A 26758-nucleotide genomic window follows, 5' to 3' on the forward strand; every position below is an offset into this window, starting at 1 on the left:
CCAAATCCAGCTTACCCCTGAACAGATGACTTAACCCCCTCTGGCATGAGCTAGGTGGCTCCCACCAGGCCTTTGGGAACTATTCATTTACTAAACGTTGACTGATGTACTAAATAGTTACACAGTATTGCCAGTACTGTGCCCAGTGCTAGAGACAGAGGAATAACTGAGACAGACACAAATCCCTACCTTCGTGGTGCTTGTATTCTAGCAGAGAACACAGACACAAAACACAATCACCAGGTAAATTGTATGGTGTGTTAGAAGGTAATTCCTGGTATGGGGAAAAAAATAAACCTGGGTAAGGGGGATGAGATTGCCATGAGTTGGAATACTGCATAAAGCAAGGTCAAGGAAAGTAACCTTGAAGCACAGCTTTGACCTTGAGGAAGATGAGGATGACTGCATGACCCTGAGGGATTTCAGAGGGACAAAGGGATTGGGACCTGACCTGTGTCCTGTTGCTGCTTGCACAGGGTCATCCAGGCCTAAATGAGGGTCTAGGGGGTCCCCAGAAATTTCTGGAGGAAATCCTTCCTTTCAGTGGGCAAGGGCGTCTCATGTATCACAGCCTTGGCCGTCAGCATCCCAGGACTCTCACTGTCTTTGACTTAACCCAGCATCCCTTTGTCCCTGCAGAGGAGAAGTACACAGTCATCTACCCGTACACAGCTCGCGACCAGGATGAAATGAATCTAGAGCGAGGGGCTGTGGTAGAGGTGATCCAGAAGAACCTGGAAGGCTGGTGGAAGATCAGGTACCTGCTGCAACTGAGTGGTCACATGGTCTCTGGCTGCTCAGAGGTCTGTAAGTGATTACAGTTGGATGGGATGAGGTTTTGGCCTGAGCCACAAAAGGATGCTTCTCCTCGGTGCCGTTTAGACTCCCTCCCTATCCAGATCCTTCTCTAAAAATCCGTAATAGACAAAACCTCCAAATGCCCCAAACCACAGATAGCGGTAACCCTGTTGAGCAAGACTGGTTTCCACCCCCATGTGTTTCTCGTAAGGAGACGCTGCATTGCCCTGTGCGGGTGATTTCCCACTCCAGCCCTGCTCTGACACCAACAGGATGCATAACACCACAGGACCGCAACTCATCCTAGAGCCAAAAATTGCCCTCATCTCAGAGTTCAGTAGTATAAGCTGGAGGCCGGCTTTCGAACTCTTTATCACAGCTCTTTCGCCTATGTGATGCAATCAGAACCCTATGAGTGCCAGCTCCTCCTGGCCTGCCTGCCACTTCCCCAGTGTTAGTCCTGGGAACCCCTCCTTGGTTACCTTAGGAGGCAGGCAGTGGCAACAAGACATCAGGGCAAAAAAAGAAGTCCTTGGGACCTGGTGTCTATACAGCAATGTGATGCAGGATATTAGGGCCATTCATCGGGGTTCAGCCTGTGGCATTTCATTCATTCACTCAACAAACACACACCAAGAATCTGTACTGGGCCAAGCCCTGTTCTGAGAGTTGGAGAGTCAACAGTGAGAAAGACACGGAGGTTCACACCAGCAGGCACAGCAGGCAGGCTCAGTCCCCCGGCAGGGTGATGATGCATGGGACTCTGGAGCACAGAAGAGGAGCTCCTGAGCTCAGGGGGCAGGATGGCTTCCTGGGAGGGGTCTACAGAACTGAGGTTTGAAGCAGGAGTAGTGACAGTGACACCTAACATATCCTGAGTGCATATGGTGTCAGCTACATTACGAATTATCCCAAAATTTAGTGGCTCTGGAATTCAAGGAGTGACTTACTTGGGTCCCTCCTGAGGTTGCGGTAGGATGTCAGCGACGCATGCCATCATCTGAAGGTTCAGCTGAGGCTGGAAAGTGACAAACCAGGATTTAAACCTGTACCTTTCTCACCCCAGAGCCACTCACCTCTACGTGTGCTGCTCCACTTGTGGCTTTGTGACCCCAGACAATAAATTGTCTCGTGCCGAGGGCCTGGATTCTAGGTAGCATGACATTTTCCAGTTAGGACAAGATTTGCTCCCTCTCAGAAGATATTTTAAGATTGAAAGGCATCAAATCCTGCAGATTTCTGTCTCCTGTAAATTGGCTTCCAGTTATAAAGGACCTTTGTCGTCACTGAAACACAGTGCTGTTTAGTTCTTGAAGTGATTCTTGACGAGAGATTTGGCCTTGCCATATATCATCTCCAGCCATTCAGGTCTCTTCCACTCTCCCCCAGAGGTGTGGGCATGCATTATGTGGGCCAGACCAGCGGGGTGCTTGCAAATAGTTGACATCCGGTTCTCAAGGGAAAACTACCCTTGAGTTGTGGTGTTTTCCAAAGTGTACATAGTCCCACCGGGTGATTCCAAGCCTCCCGTGCAACGTCACTAAATGTGGAGTTCGAAAGAGACGAACACAGTTGACGCTCACCAGTTGGTGCAAGCAGGCTCCAGCACCCCTCTGGTCCAATTTGACCCCTCGGCTCATGCTATGAAACTGAGCTCTGTTGTGCAGAGAATTAAGCGATCGCATTCATTGAATCCTTTGGAATTCAGTGAGCTGTCCATCAGGGTCTCGGTCACTCTGCAGTTCAGTGACCACCAGCTGACTCTTAGCAAGTCGTGGAACCAGCTCCTGACCAGCTGAATGCATGGTGGTTGTTTTTTTATTTTTTATTTTTTATTTTTGAAGTTTATTTATTTTAAAGATATAGTATGAGTGGGGGAAGGGCAGAGAGAGAGAGAGAGAGAGAGAGAGACTCTCAGGCTCCATGCTGCCAGCACAGAGCCCAGCGTGGGGCTCAAACTCACGAAAACTTGAGACCGTGACCTGAGCCAAAACCAGGAGTCTGCCAATTAACCGACTGAGCCACCCAGGCACCCCCTGAATGCATGTTTAATCTACATGTTAACCAGTGTGACTGGAGCCATGCCCTGGCTGTGCCAGGCCTTGTGCCAGAAGCTGGGGCTGCTGGGAAGAGGCAGCAAAACAGGTTAGGAGCAGAGACTAGACTGGTGCCGACTGCCTAGGTCTCAGTCCGTTTCTGCCGCCTCCCAGGGTTGGATGCGTGAAGTACGTCAACAGCGGGAAAGTGGGTAGAACAGACTGGCATACAGTAGGTGCCCACTAAGTGGCAGTTATCACTGTTGTCATCTCTGCGATGACTGTAACGGGACAGTGAGTGTAGCAGAGCTTTATGGCTGCTCGCCTTTGCCAGGCCCGTGGGCAGTTTGTCCACTTGTCCTTTTATTTCTTTATTCAACTCCCTGGCACCAAGGCTCTTGCCACACAGAGATCAGTCAGGTGCAGTGTACCCCAGGAGCTCGTGTTCTAGCTGGGGAGACAGAACCGCCACAGCCAAGTGCACTGTGTGTCCCAGGTGCTAGGGTGGTGTTGTGTGCGGGAGACACTGGGTCACCGTGGAGGGAGGGGTTCATTCTCTGTGAGGCTCAGGGAAGGCTTGAGAAAGGAAATGACAGTAAGCAGAGCTGGGGAAGAAAGAACAGGAAGGACAGTGGGAAGGGGCTTTCCCGACACAGAGTTTCCAAGAGCAGAGGCCGCCGGAGGGAACGATGGTGGTGCGTTTGGGAGACTGCAAGCCTTGTGGGGTAGGAGGGGCATGGGGGTTGCTGTTAAGAGATGAGGCTGGGGAGGCAGGCAGAGGGCGGGTTGGAAAGGCCTTGAATGCCGAGCTGAGGTCAGCAAGGGCCTCTGGCCCATCGTTCCTGCCGTCTGGGACTTGAAGTGCAGTGCGTGGTAGGAACACGGCTTCTTTCTGTGCGTCTGGCAGAGCAGCCTGTCCAGCATCCCTCCTCTTCCCAGGTACCAGGGTAAAGAGGGCTGGGCCCCAGCCTCCTACCTAAAGAAGAGCAGTGGGGAGCCCTCACCCCCGAAGCTGGGCCCCGGCTCGTCCGCCCACACTGGCGTTCTCGACCTGGACGGAGTTTCCCGGCAGCAGAGCACGGTGGGCAGGGAGAGAGAGCTGCTTAACAACCAGAGGGACGGCCGGTTTGAAGGCCGCCCGGGGCCCGACAGCGACATCAAGCAGAGTGAGTGACGCCCCACTGAGCTCCGGGGGCTGAGGACCTACTATGTGCCAGGCTCTGTGCTCGGAGCTCCTCACGTGTCCCTCATCCTCACAACAGCCTTGCTGCCCAACATCCTGTAGACAGGAAAACAGGCCCAGAAACCCTGGGGAGTTTGTTGCAGACCATGGTTTTTCCACGATCTTGCGCTGATCGTGATAGTTTCTATCTCTCAAGCCCTACTATGTACCAGGAATCTTACAATTAGTCTCATTGGCTCCTTGTAACGACCTCAGAGGGACTAAATTACTTTTGTTTTACAGATTAGGAACCAGAGAGATGAGGTGATTTGTCCAGGGCCACCCAGCTAGTAAATGGTAGGGCCGGGACTTGAACCCAGGCCCACCTGACCCCAACACCTGTGCCCTCTCTTTAGGGCCTCGTTTCTGAGCCAGAAGTTGTTGACCTTGCGTTGAGTTGACTCGAACAACAGTTCTTTATGCATCTTACTTTCCAAAGCCTTCTGTATATATGCTTCCATTGAATGTTCCCAACACACCTGAGAGTATGGGTTCCTTATTATTGTCTGCAGTGAGCATGGAACCCCACCCCCGGGCACGTGACCCTGCCCCAGTTGTGCAGGGCAGGAGGAAGCCATCTGCTGGGAAAGTCCCCTGGCCCAGCTAGACTTCTCCAGCTGTTTACAGCAGCTCAGCAAACTCGTAAAAGTCAGTGAATTCTTGAAACTCAAGAATTTCTCCATTCTCTGCTCAGCTGATGTCTCAGAAAAAGAAAAAAAAAACACTGGCATGCCATGGCGGGGGTTCTGGCCAGCCCCTGACTTCTGTGATTCTAATCTGTTACGGCCAAGAGCACAGGATTCCCATTAACGCTGAGCAAATAAGAATCTGAACCCCCATGTCTTTGTTAGGAGATGGGTTCCGATGCTCAAGCAAACTCTCCCTATCCCTGCCTCACTCCCCCCCCCCCCCCCCCCCCAGTAACAGGGGCTCAGATCAGATCATTTAGATGTTCATTTCTTTCTCACAAAGCTGTCCGGCTCTGCGTCCAGGGCTGCTGGGGCAGGTCTGTGCAGTCAAAGGTCTTATTAGACGCTATCTTGTGTTGCCCTCATCTTGCTCGTCCAGGGTGGTGCCCCACTAGTCCAGCCAGTGAAGAAGGCAGGGAGGAGTGGAGGACTTGACTCAGAAGCTACATGCTCTCCACTCTGTCACGTCCCCCTGGCCAGAACTTAGTCACATGGCAATACCTAGCTGCAAGGGAGTCTGGGAAATGCAGTCTTTACATAGGCAGCTTAGTGGCTGGCTAAAACTCCATCGCTAACTAATTGTAACAGAAGACAGGGGAGATGGGGATTTAAGAAATTAGCACATCCCAGCTGCCAGACTTGCCCTCCGTGTGGACCTATGCTGAGCCAGCTCAGGGGATGACACATGTTCCGCCTTGAGCCAGGAGCCTGGACCATTACGCAGTCATCCTCCTGAGCCTGAGACTCAGAGCAAGGGCAGCCCAGTTCCAGAGTAGAAACCCCTGATGTCATCAGCCCACATTTGTTTGTTCTCTTTACGTGTTGTTTAACGTTGCACACCCCCCAGGTGCCCCCGGCCTCGTTTGCACCCTTTCCTTTCGTCTCTGCCACTGCCCCTGGGTGGCAGGCAGGCATTACCACGCCTGTGTTCCACCGAAGCCTACATCGTGGGCCTGTCTGGAGAGCCTCACGCCGCTCCGGCACACAGGCAGTCCTCATAGTCCCGAGCCAAGTCTGAGTGGCCCCTTCCCAGTCAGGCTGTTTCTTCCCACAAGAAGGGTCACAGCGGCTCACGAATGCCTGCCTGGTGTCCCCCTGAAGAATTCCATCTGCAGAATTCTGCATGTGTGTGCAGTAAGCTCTCGTCTCTTTGTAGGATCGCCCAAGATGAGGCAGAGACCCCCTCCTCGCCGAGATATGACCATAGTAAGTGGACCCTTGCTGCCGGGAAGCCAGGCCCTGATCCGAATCTGGCCCCTCACTCCCACCTTGCCCTTTCCAGAGATGTTCTCTTGCCTCTCCACACAGCTGCCTGGACAAGTGTCTCAGACCAGACAAGTGTTGGTCTGGTCAGAGGGGGAAAGGCTAGGGTCCCCTGGGAGTGATGCAAGTTACCTATGGCTCTGCCACGGTTAGGTGTCAGGATGTGCCCTCTGCTTCCTGAGCCCACTTTGCTTTATTGTAGATCAGTCTTCTCAGAGAAGGTAACTCGAAACCAAAGCTGGGATGAGGCATAAGTATTTGTGGTGCCGTTCTGGTATTTTACTTTCAGACTCTGTTTTTAATTCTTTAGGTACCTTTTCTAACCAATACTTTGAAAATTGAGCCTTCTACCATTTATTGAGCACCAGTTGGGCACCCTGCAGTGTGCTGGGTGCTTCATTAGGTGGACCTATTGAATGCTTACAGTGATCCCACCAGGTAGATCCCCATTCTACAGGAGATGAAACTGAGGCTCCAGAAGGGGAAGTGATTTGTCCAAAGGTGCACAGCACGCATAAGCAGTATTTCCAACCCAGATGGGTCTGACCTGCAAGCCCGTGTTCTTTCCACAACCCTCACTGCCTCTTGAATTCAGAGACTGTTGTCCTGCCCCAGATTTTCATGATTGTAGGTAAATGTCCCATGTTTCTCCTCCTCACTCTGAAGCTGATGGTCCAGTGAACCATCTAGGAGATGATCTGCACAGATGGTCCTCTGTGTTTTGTCCCTTAGAATCCAAATGGGTCCACCAGCTCCCCTCGAGGGTGATTGTGTGCCCCCAACCCTTAGAGCCTCCCCCCTTAGCCCCCATGGCCTCCCCCCTTCAGCCAATGACAATGGACTTACCCTGGATTTAGCACTGTGTTTAATTGTGCCAGCCTCGAGGTCTTAACCTGCCCAAGCCTCCCGTTCCACCCCAAGTGGAGGAAGAGTATTACACTATTGCTGAGTTCCAGACAACCATCCCTGATGGCATCAGCTTCCAGGCGGGTCTGAAGGTCGAGGTGAGTGGACCTGGTGTCCCTTTGGCTACTTGTGATTCTTGAACCACGGCACCACCTCCTGCTTCTCTCATTTCTCTCCTCACCCTCCCTCCCTCCCTTCCTCTTTTCCTTCCTCCCCTCTTCCCTCTCTTCCTTCCTCTCTCCCTCCCTCCCTCCCTTCTCTCCTTTCTTTGTGGCAGCTTTACTGATATATAATTCACCCATACACATCACTGACTTAAAGTATACAATCCAGTGTTTTTAGTATATTCACAGAATTGTGCAACCACATTCAGTGTTAGAACATTCTCATCACCCAAAACAGAAAGGCTGTATACATTAGCCGCCACTCCCTGTCTCCCCTCAACTGTTCTCAGCCCCCCTGCCCCCAGCCCTAGGCAGCCACTAATCTGCTTTCTGTCTCTGTTGCTGTGCCTGCATGAACATTTCATGTAAGTGGAATCATACACTATGTGATCTTTTGTGACTGCCTTGTATTCTGTTTTTATCACCACCTACTTCCCTTCTTGCTTCTCTCTCCCCTTTTCGTCCCGCTCCTTTGCTTGTCTGCTCTGTTCCTGCACCAAGGCCAGCATAAATCCTCTCTCTCCTTCCATTTCTTTCTCCTTTCCTCGTGGAGTCAGAGCTTGAGGCTGTTGCCCGTATTTCCCGGAGAGCCTGGAAGTCATGCTGTAGCAATCAGCTGCCAGGCACTGAGCTCAGCACTTCACACACAGTCTCTCTCTTAATCATTTAGTCTGGTGAGGCAGGACCATTCACAATCCCCATTTTTCAGATGAGGAAGCTTTGGCTCAGGAAAAAAGGTGCTGTCCAAAGTCACACAGCTGAAAGGTGGCAGAGGCAGGATTTGAACCCATGTGTGTCTCCAGATTTGAGCCAGGACTGTTAACCTCCTATTGTTAGCCATCTGCTGGACATTTGGGAATGTCGGGAGGGCGGGCACCTTATCTGTTTTTCACTCCTGTGTCCTTACAGCTAGCACAGTGCTTGGCACATGGTAGGTTTGCAAGAAATATCGATTCAGTGAAAATCTGTCTCCCCACTAGCCTCCTGCCTGACACTCAGAAGGCCGGGGAGTATCTTCTTCATTCTTACCCACAGCCCTGGCATTGGGGCTGGTCCGTAGTGGGTGCTTTAGAAGTGAACGTTTGGCTGATTGAAGGACATAAGCAGTGGATGGATGACTGTTGAGCCAGCGCACAAGTGTGGTTGCCCTGAGGGTCTTTAATCACTCTCTAAGAGATCTGCAAAGCACCTGCTGGTTCCCTCCCACTCTGACACTTCCTGCCTCTCTCTCTCTCTTTCCCGTCATGCCCTGGGGCAGCTGCCCAGGCAGCTCAGCAGAAGGTGGCTCCCCGAAGGTGCTGCGTCCTGGGCCTCTCCACCACCGATTCTTCCCAGGCATCTCCAGAAAGTCATCCTCAACCAAATGTCTTTCAGCCCATTGAGGGAGGGCTATCTGCAGAGAGCTAAAGTCTCTCCAGCTAATTTTATAAAATGCAAATCCCAGTCTAGGTAGACAGACTAAGGGGAAAGCAGAAATACCCACAAAGTTCTAAAAAGACTTCATAGCTGTTCCTCTTGCCTTTTTTTGTTTTGTTTTGTTTTGTTTTGTTTGGCCTTTCTGGCCTTTCCAACTTCATATCTACAGAGAACTCAAGGCATCTTGATTTGTGCTAAAAGATCATTCTATGCCCAGTTCCCCATTTTGCTGCTGTAAAACCTATACATCCGATTCGACATGAAACATGTGCCTTCTTCCTAGCATCTTTTCACACCCCAGGCCGTGTCTCCGACCAAAGCCTGTTTCCACAGCTTTTCTGTGAACCCCACTGGTCAAGCTGGCCCTTCTCCAGCTCTCTTACTCTCTCTGCCAGGACTGACCTTGCTTTAACCCAGCTCCTAACACTCCGCCTGCCTTCTCATAGAAGGCACTTAGGGCCTGGGTGGCTCAGTCGGTTAAACGTCTGACTTCAGCTCAGGTCATGATCTCCAGGTTGATGAGTTCGAGCCCCACATCAGGCTCTGTGCTGACCATGTGGAGCCTGCTTAGGATTTTCTCTCTCTTCTTCTTTTTCTCTACTTCTCCCCACCTTGTGCTCTCTCTCTCACTGTCTCTCAAAATAAATAAGTAAACAAACAAACAAAAGGCACTGAAGGCCATTTTTTGAACTGAACTTGGCATCTCAAAATCAAATTCATTCTTTAAATCCTCTAGGAAGCCTCCCCTGATTCACATTGGTTTCCCTTCCCTACCCTGTATGGCTTATCTGGGCCCTATGTCTCAGTCTTCAGCTGAGAGCAAGCCCCTCACTTCTGTACATGCTTTCTTGACATAATGAGAGATGAGTGTTGTTTTCTTCTTCTTCAGTGACTGGGTTTTGTAATCCAAGTTGAAAGTTCCCTTCCCTTGGCACTTTGCATAGATCACTCTGTTCTCTTCTCACATCTAGTGCTGCTGGTCACGAGCTACTACCTACCTAATTCTTATTCTCTCGTTCAAAATCTGTCATTTCTCTGATTCTCGCAGGAGCTCATTATCTTTAAAATGCTTGGATTTCACGAAAGTGCGTCTAGGTGTGACTTTCTTTATTTTTACCTGCTTAGCATTGTGGTGGGCCTTTTTTTTTTTTTTTAATTTTTCAACGTTTATTCATTTTTGGGACAGAGAGAGACAGAGCATGAACGGGGGAGGGGCAGAGAGAGAGGGAGACACAGAATCGGAAACAGGCTCCAGGCTCTGAGCCATCAGCCCAGAGCCCAACGCGGGGCTCGAACTCACGGACCGCGAGATCGCGACCTGGCTGAAGTCGGGCGCCTAACCGACTGCGCCACCCAGGCGCCCCTGTGGTGGGCCTTTTTGATCTAGGCCTCGAGATCTTCCTAGAGAGTTCCCCACTTTTACTTTTTTAAATAGTGCCTCCGTTCACCCTCTTTATTCTTTCCTCCTGGAACAGTTACTAAACAGCTTTGTGACCTTCTGCCCCTGTTCTCCACGTCTGCTGACTTTTTCTTCACGTTTCCATCTTTGTCCCTTGGTGCTGCCTTCTTGGAGCATTGGGCCTCATCTTTTTTTTTTTTTTTTTTTTTTAACGTTTATTTATTTTTGAGAGACAGAGAGAGACAGAGTGCAAGGGGGGGGTGGGGCAGAGAGAGAAGGAGACATAGAATCTGAAGCAGGCTCCAGGCTCTGAGCTGTCAGCACAGAGCCCGATGTGGGGCTCGAACTCATCAACCGGGAGATCATGACCTGAGCCAAAGTCGGTTGCCCAACCGACTGAGCCACCCAGGTGCCCCAGCATTGTGCCTCATCTTCTAGTTCATTCATTTGCTGTTTAACAGTTCAGTCTGTTGCTGGTTTTATTTCCACAATTATTTTCATTTCTGAGAGTGCAGTAATGATTCTTTTTCCCGGGTGCCTGTTCTTGTTTCAACAGAGCCTGTTCTTTCGCAAATTTGATGCCCTTCCATCACGCTCTGAGAATATTAAATATGTTGAATTTAAGGTCCTACTGTTATAGTCCATTATCTCTTTTCTCAGCCGTATATCCTTTGCAGTGCTGTTGGTTTATTTCCGTTCTCGTGGTGTTAGTACTTGCCTTGGGCTGTGCAAGAAGAGGCAGCAGTCAGACAGTCCAGCGGGGGCTTGTACACAAAGTGCTGGTCAGCTCCCACCAGTTCCAGCGCTAGGTTGGAGACTTCCAAGCCAGCCACTGAATAGTGTGGGGTCTCTCTGACCCAAGTTCTCACATTCCCTGTTTCCACTTATGAGCAATCACCTTCTTTACTCTGCCTGCCCTAAAAGAATGGCAAGAAGAGGTGTGAGGAATCAACCAGCCTGGCTGCTTCTGCTCTGGTATCTCAGTTAATCCCCTGTTGCTCGCTCCTGGGCACCCTGTTCCCAGGCTCCCCCACCTTGAAGTCTGGCAGACCTCAGCCCTGCTCCACCTTTGGTGGCAGGTACCCCTGCAGCAGCCCTGGGCCACAGCCTCCCTCTGCTGCCTCTGTCCATCTGTGAGTCCTCACAATTCCTGGTCCGCTAACTTCTCCCCTTCCTCCTTCTGAGGTTGGCTTTGTATTCATTTATTTCCCTGGCTTTCTCGCATCGAGGGGAAGCTGCTACTCACCCTCCTCTCGAAACTAGAAATCCAACTTGCGTAGTATAAAGATTTGGTTTTCTTTTCCTCGGAGTGCTGAAAAATATGATAAAACCACCTTCTCCTTCAAGACAATAAGTTTCCAGCATTTTACACACACACACACACACACACACACACACACACACACACACACACCGTTGTTCAAGCATGTCGGCAAATACCGCTACCTGGCTCAGAATGTTCTGAAATCAGCCAAGTGCAGCTCAGGATGTCGTGGACCATGCGCCAAAGCTGAGGGCTGACTCTGCGTGCAGCCGGGAGCTCATGGTCCCTGGAGTTTCCTGGGGGTGTTGGGGTGCCTCCCACCAGTCTCCACCCCCCACTTCAACTAGAACCAGTCCCCTTTTTTATTTCTGGCCTTTATCCTGTCTCTCTTTGCTAAAGCTGATCCATTTTAAAAGCTCACATACCCGACATTCTTTTCCAGAAAACACAGACATAACCCAACCTTGAAACTTAACTGCTCATTGTTCCATGATGTCAGCATACGGCTCTGCCAGTGGTAGCCTGGGGGCCTCCGGTGGGAAGCCACTAAAGCTTTTGGCTTACCCAAGTATTCTCTTGTCATGAGCAGTTCTGTATCCTCTACTTTCTTCCCCACTTTGCTTCCTGGCTCATTTCAATCTCATCTTAGCCTTCGGATTTCGTTAATGGAGCCACAGTGTTCCAACACGATGCCCAGGATCACCTTACTTGCCTGCCTGGTCTGTGTACATTCAAAACATGTGCAGCTGCTGCTGCTGCTGTTGATGATGATGATAGAGGCACCTCTCTGTGCCGGGGACCTTACGCCCTTGATAACAGTCTTCACAGAAGTCCCAAGAGGTCGATATCTTCAGCCTATTCTACAGATGCACCTGAGACAAAGAGAGGTTAGGTCCACTGCCCAAGGTTGTATTGCTAGTAAGTGGAGCTGGGATTTGAACCCAGGCGTCTCTGGCGTTAAAGCCCAGGCTTTTTTCCTTCCCCTTCATTCTTGTGATTTGGCATTGGCTTTTATTCATGATAGCTCTCGGCCTCCCTCTGGTAAATGAAAACTCCCGTAAGTTGTGATCAAGAACACACATGTTGAGTGCTTCTGCCGTAGGACTTTGCATAGAGCGTAAGCTTAGCAAATCCTCATTGATGTATTTCGCCGCGATTATCGTCCTGTTTTCATTTTCTCATGTACACACTTGGAGTGGTTGAATTCGTGGGTGTGCCGACAGTGACTTGTATGCCCAGAGTCACCTTTAATTATTACCAGAGCCACTGGGTGTCGGGGAGATGCTGGTCACCCTCACGCAAAGGGCTTGCCTGTATCAATACCCTTTCTGGGAGACCAGCAGGGCTTGTTAAATATACACTTGTCACATGCATCCTGCCTTGTCAGTGATCTCCACTGTAATTTAATAATAGGAAACATTTACCTTTCGGCATTGACCAAGGGCCACTGTGTGCATTCGCTTATGCAGTCCTCCTGAAAATCCTGTAAGGGGTGTTCTTGTTCTCGCCACCGTCCTCCATCTCACGCTGTGGAATCTCAGGCATGCGGCTTGTGCGGGGCCACGCAGGCGATAAAAGGTGGAGCCAGAACTGGAACCCACACCGCGGGCTTCAGAGCCCGGCCTCTGCCTCCTGCGCTAGGCTGGGCGGAGGAGTGCGGCGGCAGGACTGCACCCGTGGCCCTCTCTGCCCCCAGCACTTTTCTCACCTCGAATACAGCTCCTCCACAGACAGGTCCCCTTTCCCGGCGGCCATGGTCGCGTAGTGGTAAAGGCTCCAGCTCTGGAACGCACACACCTGCCTTTCGCTCCCGCCTCCTCCATTAACTTTCCGCAAGACCCTCTGCAAGTCCCTCAGTTGTCCCGAGGCTCAGTTCTGCATCTGTAAAATGGGATGATAATCCCCATCTCACACAGCGGTTGCAAGCATTAATCAGGTCTCCTGTGGAGGGGGCCTGCCAGGGAACTGCAGAATATTGGTTTGCTCAGTCTGCTGCCACGAAATGTCACAGGCTGGGTGGTTTAAACAACAGAGGTTTATTTCCTCACAGTTTTGGAGGCTGAAAGTCCAAGATCAAAGGGTTAGCAGATTTGGTCTCTCGCTAGGCCTCTCGCCTTGGCTTAGAGACTGCTGTTTTCTTAACTGTGTTCACACGTGGTCGTCCCTCAGTCTGTGTGTTTTCTGTGTCCTAATCTCCTCTTATAAGCACACCAGTCATGTTAGATCAAGGCCCACCCATATGACCTCATTTTAACTTAATTACCTCTTAGAAGGTTCTACCTCCACATGCAGTCACATTCTAAGACATGGGAGCTGGGGCTTCAACCTATGAACTTGGAGAGAGCACACTTCAGCCCATAACATGCAACATACACACCTTCCAGTCAATTCAGCCATATGATACTGAACAAAAAGGAGACAGGAAACATAAGATCTTAAATACCATGGGTGATTCCACCCATGGGTGTCTGTCCCAGAGGGAGAAGGAGAGGAGATAAAAGTTTCTTTTACCTTCATCAGCAGAGGTTCCCCTCTGTCTAAAGATGAGCTGAGTGTGGAATTGGAGCAGACACTGCCGGTGGCCTGTCCTGCAGCCCGACCCTCCTGCAGCCGCACACAGGTCCCTGAATATGACAGCCTCCCATCTCCCACACCCCCATTAGGGCACCACCCAGAGAGGCCAGGGGATTAATGCCCTGGGGGGGTGGGGGGGAGCAGGGACTAGGAATCAGGAGATAAATGTCCCCACCCCCCAAGTTGGGATGAGTTCTGCATGGTCTCAAAGGGTCCTGGCAGATTAAGCCCCCGTGGCCCGAAACAATAACATACTCCTAATTGGCTCTCTTTTCCCACTTTCTCACTTGCACCTCCTGAAATCACCTCTCAGATTAATTACTTGTACCCAAGTCCATGTCTCCAGGACTGCTTTGGGGGATATCCAAGATTAGACCAGAACCTACCCCCGTGTAAGATGTTTCTGACCCACAGTAAGGTCTCCGTAGATGGTCCACTGCAGCCGTTGTCTGGGGATCTGCTGAGTGAAAAGTCCTTGCTTCCAGAATCCAGTCACATGTGGGTTCTCCCAGACTGCTCTGGTCCACTGGCCCTGAGACCATCCCTACTAAGTGTTCTCCTCTGTCTTCCCCTCCAGGTGATCGAGAAGAACTTGAGTGGCTGGTGGTACATTCAGATCGAAGATAAGGAAGGGTGGGCCCCAGCCACCTTCATTGACAAGTATAAGAAGACAAGCAATGCCTCAAGACCCAACTTCCTGGCTCCCTTGCCCAACGAGGTGACCCAGCTCCGTCTGGGGGATGCAGCAGCAGCGGAGAACAACACGGGCAGTGAAGCCGTCGGCCCCTCCCGGCCCCTGCCCGACGCGCCACATGGTACCGCGGACTCCGGGATGCCGTGGTCCAAAGACTGGAAGGGCGGCAAGGAGGTCCTGAGGAAGGCGTCTTCTGACATGTCCTCGTGCGCAGGCTACGAAGAGATCTCAAGCCCCGACCTGGAGGAGAAGCCCAGCCTCCCTCCCCGGAAAGAATCCATCGTCAAGTCGGAAGGGGAGCTGCAGGAGAGGGGGCGGCAGAGGATGGAACAGCTCCGGGGCTCCTCACCCAAGCCTCCGGGCATGATCTTGCCCATGATTCCAGCCAAACACACCCCCCCGTCCCGAGACAGCAGGAGACCAGAGCCCAAACCTGACAAAAGCAAGTTGTTCCAGCTGAAAAACGAGATGGGGCTGGAGTGTGGCCACAAGGTCTTGGCCAAGGAAGTGAAGAAGCCCAACCTCCGACCCATCTCCAGACCCAAAGCTGAGCCACCAGAGGAGAAGCCGGAAGTTGTTCCCCAGAATCCCTTCTTGAAGTCCAAACCTCAGGTTAGGCCCAAACCAACTCCTTCCCCCAGGACAGAGCCACCTCAGGGCGAAGACCAAGTAGACATCTGCAACCTCAGGAGCAAGCTGAGGCCTGCCAAGTCCCAAGAGAAACCCCTACTAGACGGAGAGAGCGGCCACCAGGCTGCTGGGGGCCAAGATGCAGCCTTCAGCCGGGGCTTCCTCCCAGGCGACGGGCCTGGCCGCACCCAGGACAGGACGGCCAAACAGGATGGGCTCAGCCCAAAGGAGATGTCCTGCAGAGCCCCTCCGAGGCCAGCCAAGACCGCAGATCCTGTGCCTAAGAGTGTGCCCGCCCCACTGCAGGAGGCTTCCCCGCAGAGACCCGTGGTCCTGCCCCGCAGACCACCGCCCCCCAAGAAAACCACCTCATCCTCCAGGCCCCTCCCAGAGGTCAGAGGACCACAACGGGAAGCCAACGAAGGCAAGACAGCTCCTGCCCCAGGCCGGGCCCTGCTGGTTCCTCCTAAAGCCAAACCTTTCCTTTCCAATTCCTCAGGTGGCCAAGACGACATGAGAGGCAAAGGTGGTCCGGGACCACGGATGGCGGGCAAGATCGGAGAAAACAGGGAGAAAGTAGCCGCAACCCCCTTCCCCAATGCGGATGGCCCGAAGGACTCTTTATATGTGGCTGTGGCCAACTTTGAAGGAGACGAAGATACCAGCAGCTTCCAGGAGGGGACGGTGTTCGAGGTCCGGGAAAAGAACAGCAGTGGCTGGTGGTTCTGCCAGGTCCTGAGCGGGGCCCCTTCCTGGGAAGGGTGGATTCCTTCCAACTATCTCAGAAAGAAGCCGTAGCCACCTCCTTCCCTGTGTGGCGGTCCCGTGCATCCCTGCTGGCTTTACCCACATATTTAATATGCCTCTTAATTTATCAACCTTCATGCAGCTTCAAAGGAAGGAAGGCTCTGGAGTACTGTGGTTTCTTCCCTCCCATCACAGCATTCCCTGGAGGCTCAGAGGGTCAGAGGCCACACCCCCTGCTTCCTCTCCAAGCCAGCATCCCTGCCTTAAGGCCGGTGGCATTGCCACCCTGTGTAGGCCACCTAGCAGCGGGACCGTGACTCTCCGACGCCTCTAAGACCAGAACCCATGATCTGGAAACTGCAGAAAGGGTCTCTCATTGCTGGCACCCCACCCAGTCCGTGATGGCTGGCCCCCAACTTCTCCGTGTTTCCAAAATCCCAGTGACTTTATTTACTCAGTTTCCAAAATGCCTGGTACCAGAAAGAACTCCATCCCCTGGAAGTTGGCTCCATTGCCAATCCCAAGGAGATGTCCTCCTCGAGGCTCGGGGCCCGGGAGCCTCTCAGGTTTGACCAGATGCAGCTGTCCCAGGAGTGGACCTGAGGGTCTGCTGAGCCATTCTGCCTCCCATCTTCTGTCTTGGGACCCTGACTGATCCTGAGGGCATGGTCCCAGCCCCAGCACGCTTCACTTTCCCACAGCAGGGCTTTTTAAATAGGAATCCCTGCCCCACCATGGGGCATTTCACTTTGTCTCCATAGAGCAAGAATCTCAAAGTCGGTTTGAAAGGAGCTAATCACAATCCATGCCCCTTGTGAGTAGCTAGTAGGTGCCAGACTCTGTACTTGGCACTTTACATTCATGTTTTAACCCTCACATCAACCCTCTCTTGTAGTATACCTGTTTTTACGGACGAAGAACCTCAGACTCAGTGTGGCCAGGGGCACACGAGCTGGGCAGAAGAACGAGGACTTGAATCGAGCTAGTGTGACTTCGATGCCGGTGCCCTTCCCCCCAGTAAGAGGCTAACCAGGCAGGGGAAAGGAAGAAGCTAACAGTGTCAGGAGCAGGTGGCCAAGGGCTTCCTCGTGGTGTGGGCACCAGTAGCTGCTCCCACACCCACCACGCCTCCAACCCATCACAGCTTGCACCGAAGGCTGCCCTACACCGTGGACAGCTACTCCTCGGCAACGCGGGGATGCCCAGGGCTCTGGCGGCTGCCACAGGGCCCTGTTTCCTCCTCCTGTGCTGCTGCCCGCTCTGGGGGATAAAGCTCGTGGAGCCAAGGGAGCTCAGATGGTCTCACGTGCCAGCCTTGAGGGGCCCTGGTGGCTCAGGGGCCAGCAGCTGCATCTCCATAGGCAGACGCCTCCCGGCCCTCTCTGCTGCTGCTTCCTGCTCCTCTCTGGCATTCACAGAGCAATTTTTCTTTCTTTCTTTCTTTCTTTCTTTCTTTCTTTCTTTCTTTCTTTCTTTCTTTCTTTTTCTTTTTTTTTTTTTTTTTTTTTTTTTTGCATGCACTCTCCCTCTCTGTCATCTCACTTCCACCCATTTGGACAGATAGGCTTCACGGAGGCACAGCTACCCACCCTACCCTGCAGAAGAGGATCCAGCTCGGCAATCTCCAATTCAGTGGTCGTCTGCTGTGATGCTTTGCGGACCACAGGGCCAGCTTTCCCAGGGACGCCCACTGTCCCGCTGCAGTGCCAAAGACTTCTGTGCAAACAGCCCTCTTCTGCTCTCCGCTGCCCGCACTGCCATGTGGGCTCTGGATGCTTCTACGGGAGAAGGAGCATCCTGAGTCACAGTAGCATCTTTATTCCTTCCTTCAGTCGGTCCGTGGACCCCGGGCAGGGCCCCGGGGTGCTTCTGGCGGTGCCCACTTGCCCCCTGGCCCTCTGCCCAGAACCGTGGGGAAGGACAGTAGTCAGGGAAAGGGGAAGCCGGGAGAGGGCCACCCACATCTTTGACATCCCCTCATTTGGAAGGGAGCGAGCCCGTAGCATGGTTTTCAGAGTTTTTGACCCACTTTGGCTTAAACAGCTTTTATGAAGCTGTTATGCAGGATTCGACTACATTTCCAGAGACAGAACTTGGTCTCTTTTCTGCTGATTCACTTCTGCTTCCGTTGACCTTTCCAAGTATTTTGTGAGTGCCTACCACGTGCTAGGCACTGGGTACACCAGGATACGTGTGGCTCCAAGCCCGGCTCTAAGAGCTCTGGCTTTTGTTTGCTGATTCCACTGAAGGGGTTATCTTTGGCTCCGCTCCCTCCTCCCGAAGGTCCGCTGGGTGGGAACAGACTGGTTCCACCTCCCTGTGGGCAGAAGTGGTCCTGCAAATGAAAGAATTTGCTTTTTTGTTATTAGTAGTATTCTGACGCAAACCGAAGGTACTGAAACCACATTCCTCTCTGTTCACCGTTCTTTGCTCAGGACACATCTAGGGTCTGAGGACTCCTCTCTCGGGTCGGCTCCGTTTGCCACAGTGGTGGGCCCTTCCTCAGGCAACTGGAAGTAGGGGGTCTTGATGGCCCTGTGGCTCTCCCTAGCTGTCCTTGCTCGGGAACTTAGGTTTACAGCATTTAGCCCGGTGGCCACCATTCTGCGAGCAATTGGTGAAGCCTATGCAAAACTCCCCTGAGGTGATGCCCACAGAAAAATGCCCAAGACCACAGTTAAAACTCCCATGCCACGCTCAGGGCAGGTCACTGGTGCTTAAACTCCTTCCTTTAACTTAACCCTCACGACAGCCCTGTGAGGGCATAGGATCAGCCCTGAGCGGTGGAGAGAAAGTTGAGGTTCACAGGGTGAAGCCACGTGCCCAGTTTTCATTCAAGTTGTGATCGAGTTGAGACTCGCGCCCACGGGTGCTCTCTCCCCAGGTCCTGGGACTTTTCCTCTGCCAATGGCAATGAAATGTGCGTGAAGCGGGTCACCCTTGCTCATAATTTCGGTTTCTCCTCCCCTCACCTCGTGATCACACACAGCAGTAGGCCACAGGCCAAAGGCAGGCGGAGGTGGGTTTTGTTTTCTTTTCTTTTCTCACCCCTGCTTCGTTCCTCATGATGACTGTTTCAGCCTATGTCCTACGACCAAACCACAGCTTACAGTGCCACCAACTCTCTGGAAAATCTGAGTTGTAGGATCACCACTTGGCAGACTAGGCCTTTGCAAAAAATCTCTGCCATTTGGTGGGTTTATGTCACTGTCCCAGGCTGAGACGGGGGAGCTGGGCGCTCGCTTGGATCACTGTTAACGCCCTACCCCGCTGAAAATTGCTGGAGCCCACATGAGCTCCCGTTAATCAATCATCTTAAGCCTCCACCACAAGGCCTTCCCCTGTAACCAATCTCTTAGGCAAAGTTCTTGGCCTTAAGACATTTCTGAGCCCACCGAGGATCCCACTACCAGGCGAAACGTAGGAAAACAAACTTGCCACGTGAAAGGGCAGGCGCCATATCTCCCCAGGATCTGGATGGTCCTTAGGCTGAGGGACGCACTGTGTAGTATTTTTACAGCCTCTATCAAGTACAAAGCACTGTGTGGGCTCAAGAAGTCACTCCTGCCTTCAAGTAGCTGGTAATTCGACATCATCAGGAACAGGAACATTCGGGGCTTGGCTGCCATCCTTTCATTGTGCCCAAGTCTCTTAAGTGTTGGGTCAGGCTGCTCCCTGAGAGGTCTCGCCCTTCTCTTTGGACTGCGTCAGTGGGTATGGGACAGCCTGAGCCCTGCACTGCAGTCCTATCCCTCCCCCTTGGTTGTCCAGGCTTCTGCTGCAAACCAGCCACACCACACCATAGACCAAAGATTACCTAATGTCAAACTCTGTGGCCTGGAGGAGTGGGAAATTGGCTCACACTGAGGCCTGAGGGTGTAGGATGCCCTCTGTTCGCCTGGAGGAATTGCTCCTAACTTGGCTGAGGTTCTGACATTGAGACGGACCACAGCAGGGGTCCCAGACGGACCAGTCCCAGCGCTGCAGAGCGAAAACCCAGAAGGCTCCGTGGTCTTCACCTGCTCATGGACCACCTGCTGAGGACCCTTTCCCACAGACTTGAACGTCCAGCTTCATAGGGTAATGTCTGGTTTCTGGTGCTACCCTGCCAAGCTATCCACACCCTCATCACGCTTCAGCATTTCCCTCTTCCTTCCTGTCTGCATCCCTCCTCCAAATTAGGCCTCTCAGTGACTCAACTGCTGTTATCCTTGAAGAGGCCAAACCCAGTGCTACAGCCAGTAGCCTTCACTTCTAGGTCTTCTATAAACGTACAAAAGGAGGTGCCCCCACCAGGCTTCTTACAGCAATAAGCAATTCTAACACAGCTGAGGTGTCCGTATTTTATCCCAGTGCGTGCCTGTCTATGCCTTTGTGCCCATGTAGCTGTTAATAGTGCCCCTTTCACTCGTCCAGGGGAGATGATAAACTATGGTCACCTTAGCGATCCCCGCATTTCCTGCTTCCGAGCGCCACCAACAACTAGGCCATTTCTCACATCCCTCCACGAACAGGGGAGCTCTGACCACCCTGCACCACCGCCTCCTGTCTGCTCACGGAGTGACACTGGAGATCCCTGAATGTCACAGCACTCCTCATACCCTCTTGGCAAACTGACGAATTCTGGTGGTGGTTTTTGTTTCCTTTTAACACACACACACAAATACACGAGGATATGTAATGTGAGGGGGGGAGGGTGGTGAACACTTAGCTGTAGCATGTATAGACTATATACCATTAGACTTTTTTTTCTTTTTTCTTTTTTCTTTTTTTTTTTTTTAATAAAAAGTGCTTGACTGGTTTCAAGCTTCATTGTGAAGATGCAGTGTCTATGAATTTTATTTGGCTAAAGAAGAATTACATAGCTTCGTGCCCTGGCATTTTGGGCTTGAGTTTGGGGAGTTAAAGAACAGAAGCCTGTGAGCTGTTTGGCCAAGAGGGGGGACTTCTCTGTCGGCCTCCTAGTTCATCTTGATTCTTTGAATCACAATGTCCAGAAATTAAGGGAAAACATCCTTGTGTTCACTGGGTATCTCCCACATATCCTCAGCTCTGTGCCTAAGGGTGGAAAATTTAGCACATCCAAGGTGTTTGGAACCTCTCGCTGGTGTTGCCTACCCATGGGCAAGAGTGTGGGGTGGAGGGGAGGGGCAGCCACGCTTGGGCTGTGGGGACTGCCCAAGCCATCTGCTCTGGGGAGAGGGAGGGCATTGTCTGACGCGTTATCACCTTCCCAAGGGCACAGGCAAGGCCAAACCTACCCCCAGCCTCCTTGGCCTCAGGTGAATCATTAAGCAAATTGACACCACCACCCACCTTCCTAGGGAGAGAAGAAGAGAACCAACAGAGTCCCTGAACAGAAAACATCAAAAGGGGAAATTTACATTCGATATTCACCCTCCCTTGGATGAAAGATTTCAAAGAATGCAATTACTTTCTGGACCTTGCTTAAGGATAATGGTCCTTTGTGTATTAGTCTCTGTTCCCATTAAAAAAAAAAAAAAAAAAAATCATGTGCTTCAGCCCCCTCCCCCCCTTGGGAGCATTTTCTCCCCAATCTTCCAAACTAATTGTGGTTGTTCGTAAGAATACAAGTGGTAAGGGCATGGGATTCCTGGAGCAGGCATGCAGGGGCACTTGACCCTGACGGGATGGGATTGGACCATGGTCAGGAACCAAACCTGGCTGACTCTCTCGGGGGGGGGGGGGGGGGGGGGTTCTTACCCCATTGCCCTCAGGACTCAGTTGGAACTGGTACATTCGCCGTTCCCTTTATACTGTTTAAGAAGTGCCAGGCCAAACATGATCCAGCTTGCACAAAACACCTGCACGCACACACCTGCACACACTCTCCTTCCTTCCTCTAAGGGGTCATGGTAAAGCTGTGTGTCTAAGACCCAGGTCATGCGGCCACTCTTCTCCGAATCCAAGGTGTTTAACGTCCATCACTTCTCTAGTTAGTATCCATCTGGTCCAGGTGTGATTCCTCACCATCTTGCAACCCATGCCTCCCAATCACCCCCTGGGCTGCACCCCCTGAAAGTCAGAATCAGCAAGAAACTGCATCCTTTAAAAGTCCATTGTGAGGAAATGGTCTGCACGCTCCGCTTTTGAGAAATGGCCAGACTCAGCACATTGCCTGGCGTAGTCTAAGTGTTGCAAATGGTGCTTCATACACTATTATTAGCAATGTCACCCTTATTTTTCTGAGCATTTACTATGGTCCAGGCCTGTGGGATACACTACATGCACTTTGATTTCATCCTCAAAATGCTCTAGAAGATAGATGTCCGCATTTTATATGTGAAGGCATGGGACCAAAGTCTCACATAGCTAGTGCGTGCTGTCTCGTCCTAAAGCTGACTCTCTCATGCCATACTATGCCCCCTCCCGCATGCTAATCAAAGCACGTATCTCAGCCTGATATAACTATTCCCTGGATTCAAAATCTTGTTCAAGGAATACTTTCTCTTCCCTAAACCTAACTCTGTAATTAAGGGCAAAGGTCTAACTTTTGTTGAGAACATGCTGTTGGCTGGGTACCTTACAGATATTATCTCTTAAGCCTCCGCTACCGTTCTTCTGGGTAGGAATTGCTATGCCTATTTTATGGATGGAAATTAATAGTCTAAGAGATTAAGTTTATCTGTGGTCACAGCTAGTAAGAGGATGAACTATCCAATATCTAGCTCCAAAGCCCGTGAATTTAATAAACCATCGCAGCTTCCAAATTTGTAATCCCTCCATTCAGCATTTTTCAAAGTGTTTTCCAGAACAAATGTTAATAGATATCCTGAAATAAGACACTGATGGGGAAACATGAGAAACACTGGGTTAAGTAAAGTTAAATAGTTCCCTTATTACAGGATGTCTCAAAGCCTCATATAATAACATGCAGTGTGAACGGCTGAGAGGGGGTTATTTATAGTGGGTCCCTCAAATGGACTTGACAGTGAAACCATTCACAGGGCATCTAGCAGGAGCTTGGTTTCATGCAATAAACTCTGGAAAATGTCAAAGTTTGCAGTTCAACTCTCCCTTGAATTCTGTCTGAACCACCATTCTTAGCTGATTCGTCACCCTGACTCCAGCTGTGACTCTGCCCCGCACCGCAACCCAGTCCTCAATGCTAACATTCACAGCATCACCAGTACAAAATACTTCCTTGAATGGGGAGCTGCTCGTGAACGTGGAGGTTTCTTATTGGCTATTGGTCTAACCTGAAGCAATCTGAATGGGCTTCTCCACAGTGAAATTGCCCCATGTAGGAAACTGTTCAGAAAATAGCCTCCAGGAATGCAGTTTGTGTTCTACCTCATAACCAAATTCTCCTTTAGAGATAACTTTAAGTTAATAGCAGTATTCAGAGCATTCTAAGTCAAGTTAATAAAGTCTAGATTCACTTCCTCTTAAGACTCGGGGCCCAGATCCTACAATTCACTATGTCCTCTGGCTTCCTTTTAACTGCATGAAAATTGGCCACACGTGTAGAGTGTAGCTTACAATAGTCATCATCAGTTTTCACTGAGTATAATCAATAAAAAAATTTAGCATGTGTGTGGCATATATTTATATATGTTTTATGAAATGAATATATCATGGACTGTCTTTTAAGGTAGCAAATTCTTCCACTCCAGGCTTGGTATTCCCTTCCACTTAAAGGGAGCTTCACTAGAGGGGCGCCTGGGTGGCTCAGTCAGTTAAGCATCCGGCTTCGGCTCAGATCATGATCTCACTGTTTGTGAGTTCAAGCCCCACACCGGGCTCTGTGCTGACAGCTCGGAGCCTGAGGTCTGCTTCGGATTCCATGTCTCGCTCTCTCTCTGCTCCTCCCCCCCCCCCCCACTCTCTCTCTCCCTCAAAAATAAATAAACGTTAAAAATTAAAAAAAAAAAAAAAAAAAGAAGAAGCTTCACTCAACACTCCAGCTTTCTTTCTCCCTAGACAAGAAGAGGACATTCTCTAGATGATTGATATCTAGGGTAGCAGGAGTTCTGTAGGGCATAGCACACTCCTCCTTCTCTCCTGTGTGGAGTCAGATATCTTCAGGGAGCACCCCTTCCAGCTGGGCCCAGACAGTGGGAGGCTTAGTGGTAAAAGGAGCCCCCACAAAAGAAGTCCTGTGCTTTTCCAGGAGCATGTCTAATTCTAGGACCCAGGCATAGGAAACCCATGACTGCTGCCCATCTCACCTAAGCCAGATTCTCCCATGGCTGTCTCAAGAAGAAAACTGACATTTTGTTTTCCAATTCCCGGGTCCTTCTGTCTCCCTCAATTCTAAATTCAGGTGTGGAGAAAGGCAAGTTATATGTTAGGATCCTTAAAAACCACCTACAGGGGGGCGCCTGGGTGGCTCAGTCGGTTAAGCGTCCGACTTCAGCTCAGGTCACGATCTCACGGTCTGTGAGTTCAAGCCCCACGTCGGGCTCTGGGCTGATGGCTCAGAGCCTGGAGCCTGCTTCGGATTCTGTGTCTCCCTCTCTCTCTGCCCCTCCCCCGTTCATGCTCTGTCTCTCTGCCTCAAAAATAAATAAACGTTAAAAAAAAAAATTAAAAAAAAAAAACACCTATAGGGGCGCCTTGGGTGGCTCAGTTGGTTAAGCGTTCAATCCTTGGCTTCTGCTCAGGTCACGATCTCACAGTTCATGGGATAGAGCCCCATGTCGGGCTTTGCACTGACCGTATAGAGCCTGCTTGGGATTCTCTGTCTCCCGGTCTCTGTGCCCATCCTCCACTCCCTCCCTCTCTCTGTCAAAAGTAAATAAACATTAAATAGTACCCTATTGGCTACTGATGAAGTTAATTTTAGCTGATTTGTTATAGCAGTTTTTATATTATAATAATAAAATACGTATGTAAAATTGAAAGTGAAGGATGAGCTAAAAAATATATAATTAAAAGACATAGTTTCTCACTACTGTGAGATAATAAGAGATTTATATTGGTCTCTGCCCCGAGTTCCCACAGAGAGCTCCTAAAACCCTTGTAAATTGCCTGAATGATAAGAGTACAGGGAACATGTTTGTTCTAATAGTTGGTCTTTGATCCCAGGTTCCCGAAACAGGGCTCCTGAAACCCTTGTGATCTCCCAGGTGGGAGGCATAGCTCTGGTTCTAATAAGGTTCTTCTGGGTGAGCTCCTGGATGGCTCCGGAAGGGGAGTGGTCGCCAGAAAGACCAAGCCGTGATTAGAAACTTGGCATTTTCAGCGCATCCCCTTTCTCTTGAGAGAGGAGAGGGGCTGAAAATGGGGTTAATGATCAATGTGCCTACGTGATAAAGACTCCACAGAAATCCCAGTAGTATGGGGCTCAAAGAGCTTCAAAATCAGCAAACACATCCACACCCAGAGGGTAACGCACCCTAATTCCACAAGGACAGAAGCTCCTGCACTCAGGACCCTACCAGACCTCACTATGTAGATCTCTTCCATCTGGCTGTTCATTTATATCCTTCATCATGTCCTTTAATAAACTGGTAAATGTAAGTGTTTCCCTGAGTTCTGTGAGCCTCTCTAGCAAATTGATTGAACCTGAGGAGGGGGTCATGGGAACCTCCAGTTTGCAGACAAATCAGACAGAAGTTGTAGGTACCCTGGGGACCTAACACAGCATTTGAGATGGGGGTGGGGCAGTCTTGTGGGACTGAACCCTTAACCTGGGGTATCTGATACTGTCTCCAGGTAGGTAGTGTTAAAATCAAGTTAAGTGATAGGACACCCAGCTGATGTTGCAGGGAATTGCTTGGGGCGGGGAACATACATTTGGTGACCAGAAATGTCAGAGGTAAAGTTTTCTGTGTGAGTAGTAGACAACACACACAGGAAGGAAAAACACAGGAGACACAGGCAGAAAACAAGTGTTTCGAATTCAGCTACGCTCCAGTGACTTGTCCCATCCACCTCCTGGGCTGTGTGGACCCCACTTTGCAAAACACTGACAAAGCGACCATTATGGCCTTTGGGGTTAAACAGACCTGGTTTTGAATTCTGGCTCCGATATACACTTTGTCTTTCTGATACTTAGCATCCTTATCTGTAAAATGGGGACAATAATCTCACACAGTTGTGAAGATTAATGGAAGCAATGTATGCCTAGCACATAGCAGGCACTTCTAATAACGCATCATAATTATCATTGTTTCTAGAAAAAGTAAAAAGAATTAACAGTCTTCAGATATTTTCATCGCCTCGGACAGGAGTTAGCACTTTTTCTCAAAGAGTTACATAGTAAATATTTCAGGCTTTGGGAGGCAAGAGTCAAAACTAGAATGTTATGCAAGAACTTACATAACTATTTAAAATGTAACCATTTGAACATGTAAAAACCATCCTTTGCTCTGAAAAAATATGCCGCTGGGAGGATTAGGCCCAAGGGCTAGTCTGCTGACCCTTGGCCTAGTCTATATTCATCTTCTATTTTATTACTGCTCTCTAAATGAAAGTTTTCCAAAGTGTGTTTGTGAGAACATCAGCCCCTCACATGATCATGAAAAAGCATCATGTGGTCAAATCCATTTGGCAAACACTTGTGTAAGTATCTTCCAAGGCTCTTTCCTTGGAGATCCGTGTGACACGCTAGCACGTTAACGGCTCTGAGAATCCTGCGGTAAGGAAGCTGTTTACCCTGGTTTCATCCAGAATTTCCAAAATGTATTTGATAATAGAATTCTCTTTTTCATGTAACATCTAAGAATATCCCACAGAATATACTTTGCATTCAGATGCTCTGCCCCTGAGCTATACCCCCGGCCACCGAATATACTTCGGAAAATTCTGCTGTAGATCCTAGAATGTAACCATTATTCAGCATTTCCCTGCACTAAATTGTATTTGTGCCCCGTAATGCATACATCTGAGGAATCTGACTTGGATCGTGTGTGTTAGTTACTATCTTCAGCAGAGTAACCAGGCCAACTTGGTCTTTAGTTTGAAAGAACTATAGACTTTGCTGACTTT

The 26758-nt window shown here is 50.4% G+C and overlaps 1 protein-coding gene across 2 annotated transcripts in view; it reads left to right on the plus strand.

Annotated features, from left to right (window-relative positions):
* The window catches only part of SH3PXD2B (SH3 and PX domains 2B), a 102260-nt gene extending 84098 nt beyond the window's left edge, over positions 1 to 18162 (plus strand). For both annotated transcript variants that reach the window (XM_045501377.1, XM_045501387.1), the window contains 5 exons: positions 640 to 757; positions 3774 to 4000; positions 5902 to 5951; positions 6887 to 7012; positions 14309 to 18162. In XM_045501377.1, the coding sequence (XP_045357333.1) occupies positions 640 to 757; positions 3774 to 4000; positions 5902 to 5951; positions 6887 to 7012; positions 14309 to 15853 (2066 nt within the window). In that variant the 3' untranslated portion in view covers positions 15854 to 18162. The remainder of the gene's footprint in view (positions 1 to 639; positions 758 to 3773; positions 4001 to 5901; positions 5952 to 6886; positions 7013 to 14308) is intronic.
* The last annotated feature ends 8596 nt before the right edge of the window (positions 18163 to 26758 follow it).

The sequence above is a fragment of the Leopardus geoffroyi genome, chromosome A1, assembly GCF_018350155.1.
Source record: "Leopardus geoffroyi isolate Oge1 chromosome A1, O.geoffroyi_Oge1_pat1.0, whole genome shotgun sequence".
Classification (NCBI taxonomy): domain Eukaryota; kingdom Metazoa; phylum Chordata; class Mammalia; order Carnivora; family Felidae; genus Leopardus; species Leopardus geoffroyi.